The 14,822-nt window shown below is 43.6% G+C and overlaps 1 protein-coding gene across 1 annotated transcript; it reads right to left on the bottom strand.

The window, feature by feature from the left end:
• Positions 1 to 563: 563 nt before the first annotated feature.
• On the bottom strand, positions 564 to 11,327 carry LOC142558141 (uncharacterized). The gene is made up of 6 exons (XM_075670300.1): positions 11,235 to 11,327; positions 9,854 to 9,999; positions 5,200 to 5,283; positions 4,701 to 4,739; positions 3,894 to 3,944; positions 564 to 716 (listed from the first exon to the last, which is right to left on the bottom strand). Exons 1-6 carry the CDS (start codon positions 11,296 to 11,298, stop codon positions 687 to 689), a joined length of 414 nt encoding a protein of 137 aa, XP_075526415.1. The 5' UTR covers positions 11,299 to 11,327; the 3' UTR covers positions 564 to 686.
• Between the last annotated feature and the right edge of the window lie 3,495 nt (positions 11,328 to 14,822).

Raw genomic sequence — 14,822 nt, 5'->3', positions numbered from 1 at the left:
ACGACATGACATAAATAGCTACGCTCTTTTTTAGCGTTATACGTATATCTCCCGCTAATTTGCTTGATGCCGCGTCCGGTCTTTACTAAATTATGCACTCAAACAACAACTGACGGTGCCTAAATAGGCTCACCACCACAAATATACGCCTCCGAGTGCAGAATTCGTCTCCAAGAATACGTTTCCAAGTGCGGGCTTCCGCAGAACTATTACGTCAAACTCTTACCTTTGGTTCGAGTGGTTGACAAGTTCGACTTCGCCCTGCCATTTGCTAGCCGCCTGTTTAGCTGAGATTGTAGAGTGGCTGCCCCGGAAAGGCGGTGGTCTAGGTTTCGTGACCAAAGCGAATTTTTATTCAACTGCGAGGCTGTTCTTACGAGGAACCCGTATGAGTTTCCTTTGGAGCAATTTGCTACGTTTGGGTGGATGTCTCTTTTTCCCAATAATAATGAACAATGGTGTATAGTGAACATCAAGTAAGGCGGCGCTTGAACAAGGCGTTCACTATTAAAGAAAATGTTAGAGTGCGGGTATTGGCCGCTGCAAAATAGGGGAATGAAAACTCCAGCGTGAATTCGTTTATTGCAGTTTGTGAACAATAACAGAAGGAGCTTCTTTCCTTCACGTGGTTTCATAAGGTTTAAATGAGCGATCAAATTCCAGCTAGGTGTTGTTGTCTGAAGCGTTCACTGTTTCCATTTGGCTCGAACGCAGTCCTGGAAAAACGTTGATCACCATGTTGTGAAACGGAATCAGACTCTATCATCTTTGTAAAACTAGTTATTTAAACTCTCTCGTGCAACTGCACTGCCTTTTGTTTGTTTAGTTCCCTAGAATTTCTACTAGGATGCAGGGAAATTGCATGCATCATTTTTGTAGGGGTACGGCAAGGGTCGGTAATAGCTTCCGGATACACTTTCGGATTGCTTGTGCTGTGCGTTTCTCATGTCAAACGTTTTGCTCAATACATTTTGCCTCACTCTTTATGCTATTACCTTCATGTTTCATTTTATTCTATCGACTACGAAATAATGTCATACTTATAATCTTGTATTGTAATATAGTTGTTAAGCACGGTATTACTGTGTTAATTCTAGGCATCTGCCACCTGTTCAAGATTTTCGCTGGCAAGACCTGGGGAATGTCGCCAAGTGCCATGTTACAACGGTACAGGGTGCTTTTTCTAGGATTTCTGCGATACAGCTTGCCAGCAATAAACAACACAGGCGAAACGAATCTACGCACAATACAAAGTCTTCAGGGTCAAGTGCTCTGGATCTGTCTAGGCCTGCCTCAGAGTGCTTCAACAGTGGCTACGATAGCAATCGCTAGAGACCACCTTGTCAAGACCCACATTGAAATTGAAGTACTCAGGACCCATATAAGGCATCTAGCGAGGACTCCTCGTCACCATTTAGCATTCTCTACGAGCGGGCAGACCACACACATCTTTCAGCAAAACGACAACTGCATATGATAAATCATTGCCAGCTTGTTTCACTCCGGCTGCGAGACCGTCGATCCCTCCATGGTGCCTCGCTCAGCCAAAGATCAATCTTGCAATACCTGGTATCTCGAAAAAAGCTGATCTGTCATCACCAGCCCTTAGACAGCTCACGCTACTATATTTGTACGAGAACTACCGTGACTCTACGCATATTTACACTGATGGATCTGTCCTTCCAAGCAGCTCCGCGGCGGCAAACGTCATACCAGCGAAAGCTACAACAATCAAATTTTAGACGACCGACGCGACAACATCGACGGCAGCAGAGCTCGCAGCGCTCTTTACTGCCCTTCATCACATTGGTGATGAACCGCCACACAAGTGGACAATATTCTGCGATTCGAAGGTGGCACTTCAGTCTCTACTGTCACCTTTACGACGCGGACCGCACGAACAACTAATATTCCATATTACAGAGACGTTACACCATATAAGGGATGCAGGCCATGAAATAACCTTCCAGTGGCTTCCAAGTCACTGCGGGATTATCGGCAATGAACGGGCGGATCACGCTGTCCGATCAGCCCATACCTAGGAGCGCCACGTCCCAATTCAACTTTCTAGAACTGACGCGGCACAGAAGCTCCGCCTACTTGCTCGGCAGTGCACCCCGTCGCAATGGAATGAGCCATACAAGCCAAGACATACGCGACTGTACTCACTTGATCCCACACTAAGCTTTCGAGCGCCATCACAGCTTCGCCGTATAGACGTCACGCTTTTATATCGACTTTGGTCGGGCGTTGCCTTTACCAAAGCCTATGCATTCCGCATAGGGATGACCGACACCCCAACCTGTGACCACTGCGGCCATGAAGAATCAATTGGCCATATTTTATGCGCCTGCCCGCAGTACAGTCCACAGAGGGCATGCCTTCGCCACGAACTTGACCAACTGGACGACCAACCGCTATCCGAAAAAAGAATTCTACAACATCGAAAGGACCTACCGTCACAGAAGAAGGCCGTGCAAGCGCTATTGCGCTTCTTGCGATCTACCGGCCTTTGTGAACGACTTTAACTGGAACGCCTTTTGTGTGTGTGTCTCCATGTGTGCGCATTCCTTTTTTCCCCTTATTTCTTTTTTAGTGTTTTGCTCTCTGTCATCTTTCTAACCCCTATCCCCCATCCACAGTATAGGGTAGCAAACCGGAGACTTATATCTGGTTAATCTCCCTGCCTTTGCTCTTCATTCTCTCTCTCTCTAGGAAGAGTCCGTGGGTAGCCTATTTGCAAGTTTACTATCAACACAAAACTAGGAGCACTTAATGGCATCTCTTAAACAACAGATAATTTTAGCTTTAACTCCTCGTGATATGTCCTGTTACCGGAGATACGAAAGGCACTAACAGCCCTAGTAGCGATATCTTTTGATGCTTTATTATTATTATTTGTTTCGGAGACATATATACATTTAAGAGGAAAGGGAGAGCGAGGAGCACCAACCACAACAAATTCAAATTGTCTTACTTTGCATGCGTATTTTCATTAAAATAAACTACACGATGTAAACGGTTATGTCACTGCCCTGGCGCTTTACCTCAGTAGATTAGAAGAGTATGCTTGGTGACTATATAAATGGCTGTATCTTTTTTGATTACACTGTGTCCGAACAGATGGTGACACTGTCCTGCTCCTCGAGTAAACTGCTCAGGTAACCACATGTTCCTTAAATGGTGGGAATTCGTCTACCTAGAAGTTAGAACTTCCTGATAAGTAACTTGGATTCCTATACCATAAAGCACGTGTGTGGAATTTCTGAAGTTATTCAAGGATCAACTTGGGATGAACAGTCTTATGGGCACACGCATGTCTTCTGTTTTCTGAAGTGCGATGTCCAAGCTTTTTCCTGCCTAAGAAGTTACCGCTTCGTCGGAATTACCACCTCGCCGCAAAATTACCGCCTAGGCGGCTAGCAGATGGCAGGGCGCCCTGCCATCTATTAACCGCCTGGTTAGCTCAGATGGTAGAGCGGCTGCTCCGGAAAGGCGGTGGTCCCGGATTCGACTCCCGGACCGGGAAGAATTTTTCTTCAACTACGAGGCTTTTCTTTCGGGGAATTTGTATGGGTTTCCTTTGTAGCATTTGCTACGAACGGGTGGATGTCAGATTTTGCTGTGATTAATTACTTCTCTCCACCTTGCGGGTTTCCGCAGAACTATTACGTCTAACAAGGAAGATGTTCCGACAACTGAGAAGCTGTAGTTTACTCCTAGTAGTCGTGTCCGTGTGGCAACTAGGTATAAGAATCGGCCGGGCTGGTTTTTCTATTGGTTACGTCACGTTGATACAGTTTTAGCATAAAAACACTTCCGTCACTGTATCCTCCTGGCTCTCAACGAGTCGCCTCACAACACTCATCTGAGGTACCAAGCAGTCAACCCACCCTGATCGCATCGTGAGCCGCAGATTCTTTCTCAGTAAGTGGTGTAGATTCCTGCAGTAAAAAAAATGATCAAAGAAACAAATGGGGAAAGATTGTTTTCCTAACACTGGTGTGCCAGTTCGAAATGTAACCTGCCACGTATTACATAGTTTACACTTTCAGAAGCGCCGCACCTGTTCTTTGAACAACTCAACGTTGTCCATTCTTATTCGGTCGTTATTGGAAATTACATTTATCAGTTGGGTGCCTGATACTATGAGTACGAAGGAGTATATAAATGTTGTTCAAAAAGGTTGCGCATCCTTCAGCTGGCATTTAGGCATATGGTAAGTTGTTGTGGCTTCCAAAGTGTAATAATAAAAAAGGAAACTTGTCATATCCCCCACTTCAGATTGCGCCAGAATTACATTATGAATCCGATTGCAGCTAAGTTTCACTAAATAAATCAAACACATTTGCAAGTATGCGCCAGTTGCTAAGGGAAACCTATATGAAACAAGAATAACATGCTGCGCGAAATTAATGGAAATAATTTATGATGAAATTAATTGTTATACAGACCCAATGACAAGAAGCTGGACGGAAGGAATAGCCTAGGCTAAGTGATATCTGTTCCACGTAGGTTCAGCTTACTAGCTTAAACACTTTTCCAAAATGTGTTCCATTTACTGAATGAAACACTTGTAGATAGCGATTTAGAGTGTATACGCACGTATGTGTACCTAACATGAAGAACAAGCACACATTTCGTAAAGTTGCAGATAAAGTGAGTGATGGAAGCTTATTCCGTAAAGAATGCAGTCATACCATAATTCGTTTTGCTACTTGTCTGAAGCATTGTCTCACCTGCAAGAAGAAAAAAAAATGCACCGTGATTATAGTCAAAGACAGGTGTGATAGAAATATACCTGTACTGACTCTTGCCTCAGTAATTTAGACTAATTAATAGTAAGCAATTAAGAATTCAGCGTTTACTCTTCAGAACTGAATTAATATGATGCTGCAAATTATGGTAACTTTTTCACGATAGAGATGAAAGCGTCAAGCCTAATGAACGAAACACTGTAGATCTTGGTTATTGGTAATTATAAATACGCATATGAGTACACGCTGGAAATCTTCTCCTGGGAGCATTTGATAAGCCAACGCATGAACCCAGCAACGGCTTTAGCATAACTTGTTTATCCATTTTCAAATTTTCTATCTTTATGCATTTAGCGAACCGTGTGCTTTATTAGAACAGGAATGAGTGCTACCTCAATTAGTCACTACGCCAGAGGAGAGTAACCAATTGCGTTGTACTCACGGCACGTTCTCTTTCAGTGGTGTCTTCGATATCCGACTTTGTTGCCGCGCATTGCGTACCTTCTTTCGATATGGGCACCGTCAGCTGGGACATGGTAATGAAGAGTGGGTTAAATCATCATCATCATCATCATCATCATCATCAGCCTGACTACGCCCACTGCAGGGCAAAGGCCTCTCCCATACTTCTCCAACTACCCCGGTCATGTACTATTTGTGGCCATGTTGTCGCTGCAAACTCCTTAATCTCATCCGCCCACCTAACTCTCTGCCGCCCCCTGCTACGCTTCTCATCCCTTGGAATCCAGTCCGTAACCCTTAATGACCATCGGTTATCTTCCGTCCTCACTACATGTCCTGCCCATGCCCCCATTTCTTTGTCTTGATTTCAACTAAGACGTCACTAACTCGTGTTTGTTCCCTCACCCAATCTGCTCTTTTCTTATCCCTTAACGTTACACCTATCATTCTTCTTTCCATAGCTCGTTGTGTCGTCCTCAATTTGAGTAGAACCCTTTTCGTAAGCCTCCAGGTTTCTGCCCCGTACGTGAGTACTGGTAAGACACAGCTGTTATACACTTTTCTCTTGAGGGAGAATGGCAACCTGCGATTCATGATCTGAGAATGCCTGCCAAACGCACCCCAGCCCATTCTTATTCTTGGGCTGGGGTGGTTAAATAATCCATTCAACAACGTGCCTTCGCTTTCTTATCGCATATGAGCTATACAATGTGCAATGTGGTAATCGAGGGAATGCTACCGGGGCGAAGCTTCCGCAAGTGCGGTACAGAGCCAATTATTGCTGCAGCATCCGACAGTGTTTTTGCTTTCTTGAAACAGATAGTGGGAGGTGGGGTTCGGATAGGCATAATTTCAACGTTCGACGGTCTCTCATTCATCCAAAGGCGGTAAGGGAAATCTTAGCTTACTAGGACATAATTAAATCTGAATGGTGTAATTTATCTTATTTTGCAGCTGCGAATGGGAGTGTCTTTTTTTTCATACTTTAAGCGTTAGCTTAGATTAAGCATTAGCTGAAATCGAGGAAGCTCTTATTTGTGCTCGCTCTGCCTGCGTATCTTTGCCATTCACTGCCCCAGAAAGCTGACTGCAATCACAGCGGCAACGACAGGCTGTGACCATCCTTAAAATAGTCGCGATCTTTGTGCATAATGAATAGAAGAATTACAGCTTTTATTTGGTATGTACATCTCAACATGTGTTCAATACTAAGAAAGCTATTAAGTTTTTTTTGTAACCAATGTTTCATTACGCGCTCCGCTGAAGCGAAACTGGAAGCAGTAATATTGAAATACAACAGTATTGTAGCACTTGCAGGCATTGGTAACTTTCTATAATTTTGTTATTTTACCGGATTTTTGTGTTCTCTAATGAACAAGAAGTTTACGATAACGTAGACGCAGCAGTGACACGGCCATTAAAATGTGATGGACAAGAAAACAGTTTATCTTCTTTTACACCAACAAAATTTTTTTTTGCAGGCTTTACTTACATCAGATATTTGCATGTTAATGGTGAGTTAGCTAAGACCTTTTGTTTCCTAAAGGCCAGATTAATTTTCCTTCAGGTTCAATACACCATGAAAAATAGCTAAATATCACTGCTAGATTTGTGGGAGTATAGCCCAAAGGAAGGGGAAAGTTGCTCTGAAATTGATTATTTGAAATATTGCTGGATTTATTTGCAGCAAGTAGCTCATTCATTACGATCGCTTTCCTGTGCATATATTTAGAGCACGACCGTACTTACTTCAACTAGTGAGGAAGAACAGTGGAAGGGTATTCCCCATCACTTATTACCCTATAATTTGCAGATAAAGTTCACGCTTTTCCTTCCTGACAAATGTTGAGCAACTAAGTAAACGCATCATTCTAAACAGAATCAAAATTTTGTCCATGCAACAGTACGTGTAAAAATAAATTGAACATCACAGGGAACACGAACGCCTATTTTTGCGAAGGGGCCAGCAGCCATCGGTTATGTTCTTGTTGGTTGCAGAAGGGAGAGAGAGAGAGAGAGAGAGAGAGAGGGTGCACTGGTTGAAGATTATCAGATTAGTTTATTGGAAGAACCTTAAAAAAGGAAATTTAAAAAAATTCAATAATTCTACACTTTGTAGTAATCTTGATAGAAATAATTATTGGGTTAAAAAATGTGTATATTTGCAATGTACGCAGCTTCCGTTCTATATAAGACATGTTCTGAAAATCGAAATACATGAACTGGCTCAAGCAATCTCAAACTTTCCGTGCCTAAGTAGATTATGATTATTGAGTTCACATGTATAGTACCATGGAACCTAATGTGCGCGGCGGCATGCCCAAATGCTTATAATTGAATCCTTTAGGTAATGCGTGCCAATATTTTGTCATTCGAGTTTATTTGATTATGATAGTATTCGCACACCACGTATATTTTAGTTTATCCTCTGTGTTACTATGGTAACGTTACCTCGTCGTCAGTGTAAAGGCTCGGAAAAGTGCAAAAGTGGTATTTTCCCCCATCATTTGTTAGGAGAACACCCAAGTCCTGCATGCCTGCATGCATACCTGCATGCCTTATCGGTAGCATGACATGTTAGATGGCCATTAAATAGATGTTTTCCTTGCATCACTTTCCAGATTTCAGTGTTTGTGTAAATAAGTGTTTAAGCCACTGCTCATGTGACATGCGGCATGTTAAAATACCCTATCGCCTGTATTGCCAAACCTTGCGTGTGACATTGTGACGTGTTCTGTCCTCCCTCTTCTTTCTTCCTTTCACTTTCTTCTCTTTCTCGTCTTACTCTTTTGTCTCCTCTACTAAATGGGGGACACGATGTCTCCTTTACGATAAAGCTAGCCCGCTCTTCTTTGTCTATGTGGTGCCTGTATTAGTCTACATGAATAATAATAGCAATTTCAGGCTCGAAGAGTCGCTTTGGAGGTCTCGGCCCAAGAGGGAGACTAGAACTTCTCTTAGAACTTATGTCACGAGCGAAATGACGTAATGCCACCTACAAAACATGAACAATTTTTTTCCTTTTTTTTTCTTTTTGCATTCGCCGTGCTGTACTGCTTGTCCTGGCCATCGAAATACATGCATAGGCACCACCGCTCTACGAGCTTATGTGGCTGGCCAAACATTGCTTGCTCGTTTCGGTGTTAGAGCACCCTATTCCCAAATGAGCATTGCTGCAGCGACACGAATTTGAATCAATGTAGTGACGGTTGTAGTAGGCGTCTTTTGTTGTTGTTTTTGGCCCCAAAGCGATGACCATCAAGTTGAGTACAACGAGATGGTCTGGTGACGACAAAATAGCGCCGACGATGACAACGGTTGTCGTCAGCGTAACGTAATGAGCGAACTGACAAGACTAGCCTAGCTTCGATCTGTTAATTGCAGCCGCAGCGATATATATATATATATATATATATATATATATATATATATATATATATATATATATATATATATATATATATATATATATATATATATATATATATACATATATATATATATATATATATATATATATATATATATATATATATACACAGTGGCTCGATATTGCTGTCTTTTGCATGTATTAGGTGCGAGCAAGAGAGTCTATAAGCTATCCTGTGAGAAAATTGTCAGTGTTCATTATGTTATCTTCACTACATCTGAACCTTCAACATCAATGTCATGGCCATACATATATGATAAAGAATGGTTTTACAGCGAACCTTTTTCTTTGCCTCTTCTCGGATTTTTTCTGGTGTTAGTTGCCGTCTGCTTTATTGCCAAGTACATAGCATGGGTCGTTGGGTACTCGGAATTGGGAGCGTGTCACTGGGTTTATACCAGAGTTGACAACTTGTAGCCACTAGTTATGTCTAACTGGCCATGTTGCACTGTGTACGTGAACTTTCTTGCTCAACCCCCAACACCCCCCCCCTCCAGAATGGGTACATGCCAATGGGTAGGTGCCCTCGTGAACGCGCGGAAAAATAGGTATGAAGAAGGGAAGTAGGCGCCAACCAAGAACCAGCCGAGTGTGGAGAAACAAGTTAGATGAACAAACGAGGCCATAGCGTACATTGAGATAGCAGCGTCAATCTATTCGTCCAGTAAACGCGAAGAATTGAAGTGAAGCTACTTGACTAAATGTCAAAGAACGCCTGACATATGGTCACGTGGTGGTGACGTTGAAGAACACAGTAGCAAATACTGTGAAAGACAAAACTAACATTTATTGGGCGAACCTGTGCCCACAAAAACAGGCTACACTTATAGCACAACGATAGCGGCGAACACGGTCGGCGATCGGCGAAAATCTGATCAGCGGGTCAAGCGCGTCGGCTTTTATAGAGCAGTCGTCGAATGTTCCAGACTAATCGTTCGAACCCGCGTGCCTTCCACAAAGTTCTACACCATTCGCGTCAGGTGATGAAATCAGATAACATAAGGTTCGGCGACAACAGACAATGGGTAGAAGCATCGATAACTTTCCAGAAACTTCGGAGACATGCAGGCATGTCCCACGCTGTGCGATTACATTTGTTAGGCGGCGAAACGTGGTTGCCCGATAAAGATAAGTACACGTGTCAATATATAAGGCATTCACACACATATGTGGTACTGGACAACATTTCGTCATGCTGAGTCACCTTCTTAAGTAGCTCTAGGCCTTCCTCCGGATGTTCCGCAGCGCACTCTTGAATGGCTTTCACCCTCGTGAGTATCTTCTCCGCCAGCTGATCACTACCAGCATGCTCACGAACATTTTCCTGGATGAGCCCCGCCACATCTTCTACTGCAAAGCCGGAAAGGGGCATAAGAACTAACGTTGAGTCGCTTGTTCAAAGCAGTAGGGAAACAATGAATATGAATGCTTGTGTTCCATGAGAGTCTTTTTTTTTTCACATTGTCAACGCATGTACCAGTTTACAGTCAAAGGGGCGGGGGGGAGACGAACGAACGAATCCAGGCCCAACCGTTCGATAGTGTCTAAAGGAATACTGATTTTTACTGGTGAATATTTTTGATTAAATGAAGTTCAGAAACCTCTAAACTCTGAAAAAATTGTTGGCAAGCACAAGAACGCCATAAATCATTGAATATACTTTAATGCTTCTACAAACATGTTTCGTTATCTGGGAGTTGGCTGCAACTTGACGTCGTTTTCAGATTGTTTCTCTTGAGGTAGGTAACCCATTAAGAACAATAGTGTGCAACTGTAAACGTGTGTTTTTTTAAGGGTGCCTTGACAAAGCTTTCAGCACTGGGATATTTTTAAATGGGAGAATTACTAATATTTGGTCACCTGACACTATTGTGTAGACACTTCAGGCTATCATCTGCATACTCCTTCGCCCCGTGCAGGCTAGCAAACTGAAACTACCTATGGTTGATCTCCCTGCCTTTCTATGCAACCTCTCTCTCTCTCTTTCTTTCTCTCTATCTCTTTCAGGCTTTCATTACGCTATAGTGACGACGATAGTATCATTCATGACAAGTGGCAAAGGTACGCTTGGTAATTTTTCTGATCTGGTACTAGAAAGTCATAGTGAACAAAAAAATAAGAAAAGCGAGTGTGCGAAGACATTCTGACTTTACATAACACATCATGAGCTCTTCGTCTTTCTTACCATTCTATAAAGTGCTAGTACATCTTGCCCACTTTTGTGTACGACTTTGATTGCGCCAGACATGAAGGCATTAGTTCAAGACGTAAAAAATGCTGACGATCAATTGATCGTCTGCAAAAGAGCCCGGTATTTTTGTAAGTTCGAAGTATTGTCTGAGCGGATGTTAACGACCATTTAGAACGGCAATAAGTAACCTTATGCAGTCGAACAGTCCACTGATCGTGGTTTATTCAAGGCTAGGTGATGAACAACATATTCGACTAGAAGCAGTAGAACTAGCTTATACTTGTTAGCAAGAACAGATGCCTCAAGCTTAACTGGGGTGCTTCATTGCCTCAGATTTACAATTTTCCCTAAGTAATCGTTATGAAAGCTGGCATTACAAGCCATTACAACTTACCTTCGTCACCTGATGCCAGGAAAGCAGTACTAAGGAAGAGGTATACGAGAAATATATTTTGCATCTTACTTCCAGTGATTTCAAGCCAGAAAGCAGTCGATCCGGCGTTCTGAATTTATTTGCATTGCCAAGTGCTTTTATAGTTTCACGTAGAGCTCAGGCATTCAGCTTGATGATGTTATGCTCTCGCAACTCCGTAACGCAACACCTCCCCCATTGGGTACAAATCGGCCTCAAAGAAATACTTGGCGCGTGACGATTTTATAATAGGAAAGATGTACAACAAGAACGCGCACAACAACTGTATGAAAGCAGCGTCAAATGTACAAGAGCAGTAGAGCTTTGCCACCGAACGAACCTGGAAGGTGATTTAGAGAGATGACGTTCGTATTGGTGCAGCAAGTGTTTTACTTGGAAAACCCGTTTTCGATAACGACTTTCTGAATCGGCACACCTACTATTTCATGCCCGCTATGGGCGTGCGCATCTTAAGAGGAGGGCATTTCTCTGGTTTTTCCGCGCGATGATAAGGACTAGTGAGCCGCGACGGAAAAAGAACAGAAGGCATTTTGAACGTTGTGCATGCGTTACCTCCTCCTTGTTCAGCTTATAAGGATAAGAATAGCACACATGTTTCTGATCCTATGTAATTGCTACGTAACTAACAGCTCCCAGCGGGGTGGAAAGAGCAAGCTGTAATTTACATTATTAATTGCAGAGTACCAGACTAGGATGCACTAGCTCCAGGTCAAACTCGCTGTCTTTCCTACCACAAAATTCTATTCTCTCTTCATTATCAATGGTTTTCCCAGGCCAATGTACCTGCTTAGGTTAACATTGGGCAATACTCAAAATGGCTTATTGTAATGAAAAGGTCTCAGTTGACAAAGCTTGTATTTTGACACGAAAACGTTAGGGGCCCGCATCGCAAAACACTCGATGCCGGCGTCAGACGTGACTTGGCAAAAGATCATTCCCAACCACAACGACGCAGGCCCTCTGTATTGCGCAGAGGCGTTACTGAATTAATTCAATCCCTCAAAGTGAAATACTTTAGAAAAATCGTAATGTACGACCTAAACACAACATGCAGACCTGATAGCGATCGATTGTAATTTGAATACACGAGAAAACACAATTATGTCACCCGGAAACTCAAACACAATCCCCTCTTCCAGCGTTTCTACCATTGAAAGAGCGGCGAGGCCAGCGAGGCCCCTCGCAACAAAACTATCGCGCTCGCCTCCGCGCAGCCGCAAGAAAGCCGTGGTTGCCGGGAAGCGTGGCAAGCAGTGATGAATCTTTGAAATCTACCGCGTCCCTCTTTAAAGGTCAAGCATAAGCGACCTCCAAATTATTTTTTATTGCGATAGCAGTTAAGGGAACACTCCAGGAGCACTTCTGCCGTCGCCGTCGCCGTGAGGTTCTCTATGGGTCGAAGCGTGTGAGGGTGAGCCAGGGAACGTGGTTCAATCCCGCGTGCGGGAGCGAGGAACGCAGCCCGGATGCGTGCCCTCTCCTGTGGCGCGCGAGGAGGGGCGTTCTTCTACGGCGACAGCTAGGGTGCCTCTATGCCCTCCTCGTCCGCCGCTCCGTACAGAGTGGAGAGAACCACGTCGTCTATTACGGCGTTGGCCACGGGAATCGTGGACACCTTAGCAGACGCCTTTGGCGGACGCTGTAGGCACGCGTTGCTGGTGCTCGTCTGTCTTGAAAGCGAACTGCGACGTAGCCAAAGTGCGCGCCCGCGTGGTCGTCATCTTCAAACCGGTACGCCATGTTTGCAGAGTACGTGCAGTGCCGGTAGCTTCGTATGCGCTTCGCTTTCGACGTTTCGTTCGCGCTGAAGCGACAGATGCGCGAAGGTCAATTGGCTCGCGGCTGCTGCCGCGATTCCTAACTCCAGCGTTTTCACAGACAGTTACCGCTGTCATCGAGGAAGATGTGTTCATGTTTACCTGTGCGTGCGTGACACCGTGCTGCTTAACTTAGTTAAAACACGTTGACGGATTAGTTTGTTTGAATCCATGATAGATTGTTTAAGTGCGACTGAACAAGGATGTAGAAAGAACCCGACATGCAATGACAGCGCTGTCTCTGTGTGTCTGTTTCTTTCTGCGTCCTCGTTGAGTCATGCTTACATATTCTAACATTGTTAATTTAGTTGGTAATCGAATCTTTACAAGTTTATACGGCCGATAAAACTGCTATCCTTATTTCGTACAGCTATCTACTAATGTACTGTCGCAATCGGTGCTTCTCCTTTTGGATGGAACTGCGAATTTTTGTAGAAGTTGCTTGCCATTTGGATGTCCACCTCTATTAATACTATATCCAACGAAAACATAATTTTGTATGTCTTTTTACGTAGAATTCTAGCGTAAAAAGGTTATGTAAATCCGGTTGGCGATCTTTTATTTATGACGCTACTTACACATTTGAGCCTGTGCATTATATTAGAAAGGATCATTCTTTGTTGACTAGTTTGAAAACTGTTCAGAGGATAAACATCGGACTGCTTGATTTTTCACTAGCAGTTATATCTTGCGAAGTAGCGTGACTACGATAAAACGCAGCCTCAATGCGGCCTGACAGATTAATGTGGCGCCTATTTTCGCGTCTTGTTTCTAAGCGATATCTATTTTAGTCTACAGTAGACACAGGCAGCGACGCCTATCTCACACCACCCTCGCATATCTCATGCCTGCGTGATAACATGTGAAACTAAATCCTTGCGCGTACGGTCACTTTCAATATTTTCTTTTGGTTCCTGCGCAATAACAATTTATACAGGGTGTTCAAAATTATGATTTATGATTTTCATAAAGTTAGGCACTGTGAGGCACGCGAAGGGCACCTGTGCAAATAAGTCATGTGGCCAGGGGAACACAAAGTGAGATGATAATTATCGCTCTCAGCGCTCCAGTTAAGTAAAATTGAATAATTAACTTTTTGTTGACTGCATTAAGTGGGTATGTTTGTACTGAAATGTTAGAGGCAGTCATGTTTGTACATTGTGTCAGTTGGAAGAATTCTTCGAGCGCGTCTGTGCTCCGAGATATCCGACTCCAAATTCTAATCGTCGTTCGCATGATTACGCATGCAAGAGAGCTAGGATCGGTGCAAAGCTCCTCCTTTATGTGACGCAACTGCTGCGCACGGCATTTAGTCTGACAACGGGGCGGAAGCACTGCCAGAAATGACAACTCACCTCCTTCCTTTGCGTCCTTTACGTTTATTAAAAAAAGGACGTTTAAGGCGTTCTGCTTTCACCGGCACAGCCCTGTTAGAATATCAAGATTTTTTTCTTTTGGAAGCGCCTAGAGAGGCTGTAGCATGTGCCCATCTGGTGATTAAGGCTGAAGCACGTGCAATATCGATCTGATGATTCTGGCACAAGCGCAATGTTGAGGCGCGAAAATTTTGACAGGTCAATGAGGGGCTGTTCGCCTGTGGCTTGGAACCATTCAACCAGTTAAAGAGGTCAGCCTGCATAAACACTTGCACGTACAAGGAAACCCTCCAAAAGCCGATATAATAATTGCACACAAGCTGCACATAAGTACCTTCGAACCGAGCTATAAACCC

This window comes from Dermacentor variabilis, chromosome 9 (assembly GCF_050947875.1).
Source record: "Dermacentor variabilis isolate Ectoservices chromosome 9, ASM5094787v1, whole genome shotgun sequence".
Classification (NCBI taxonomy): Eukaryota; Metazoa; Arthropoda; class Arachnida; order Ixodida; family Ixodidae; genus Dermacentor; species Dermacentor variabilis.
Note: the sequence above shows the minus strand (reverse complement) of the source record. Positions and strands in the feature narration are given on the sequence as shown.

Coding starts and splice junctions, on each gene's coding strand:
- LOC142558141 (XM_075670300.1), bottom strand. CDS start 11,298: ATGCAAAATATATTTCTCGTATACCTCTTCCTTAGTACTGCTTTCCTG. Junction 4,740..5,199: donor CCACTGAAAGAGAACGTGCC/GTGAGTACAACG, acceptor TTCTTCTTGCAG/GTGAGACAATGCTTCAGACA. Junction 717..3,893: donor CGGCTCACGATGCGATCAGG/GTGGGTTGACTG, acceptor ACGTTTTTCCAG/GACTGCGTTCGAGCCAAATG.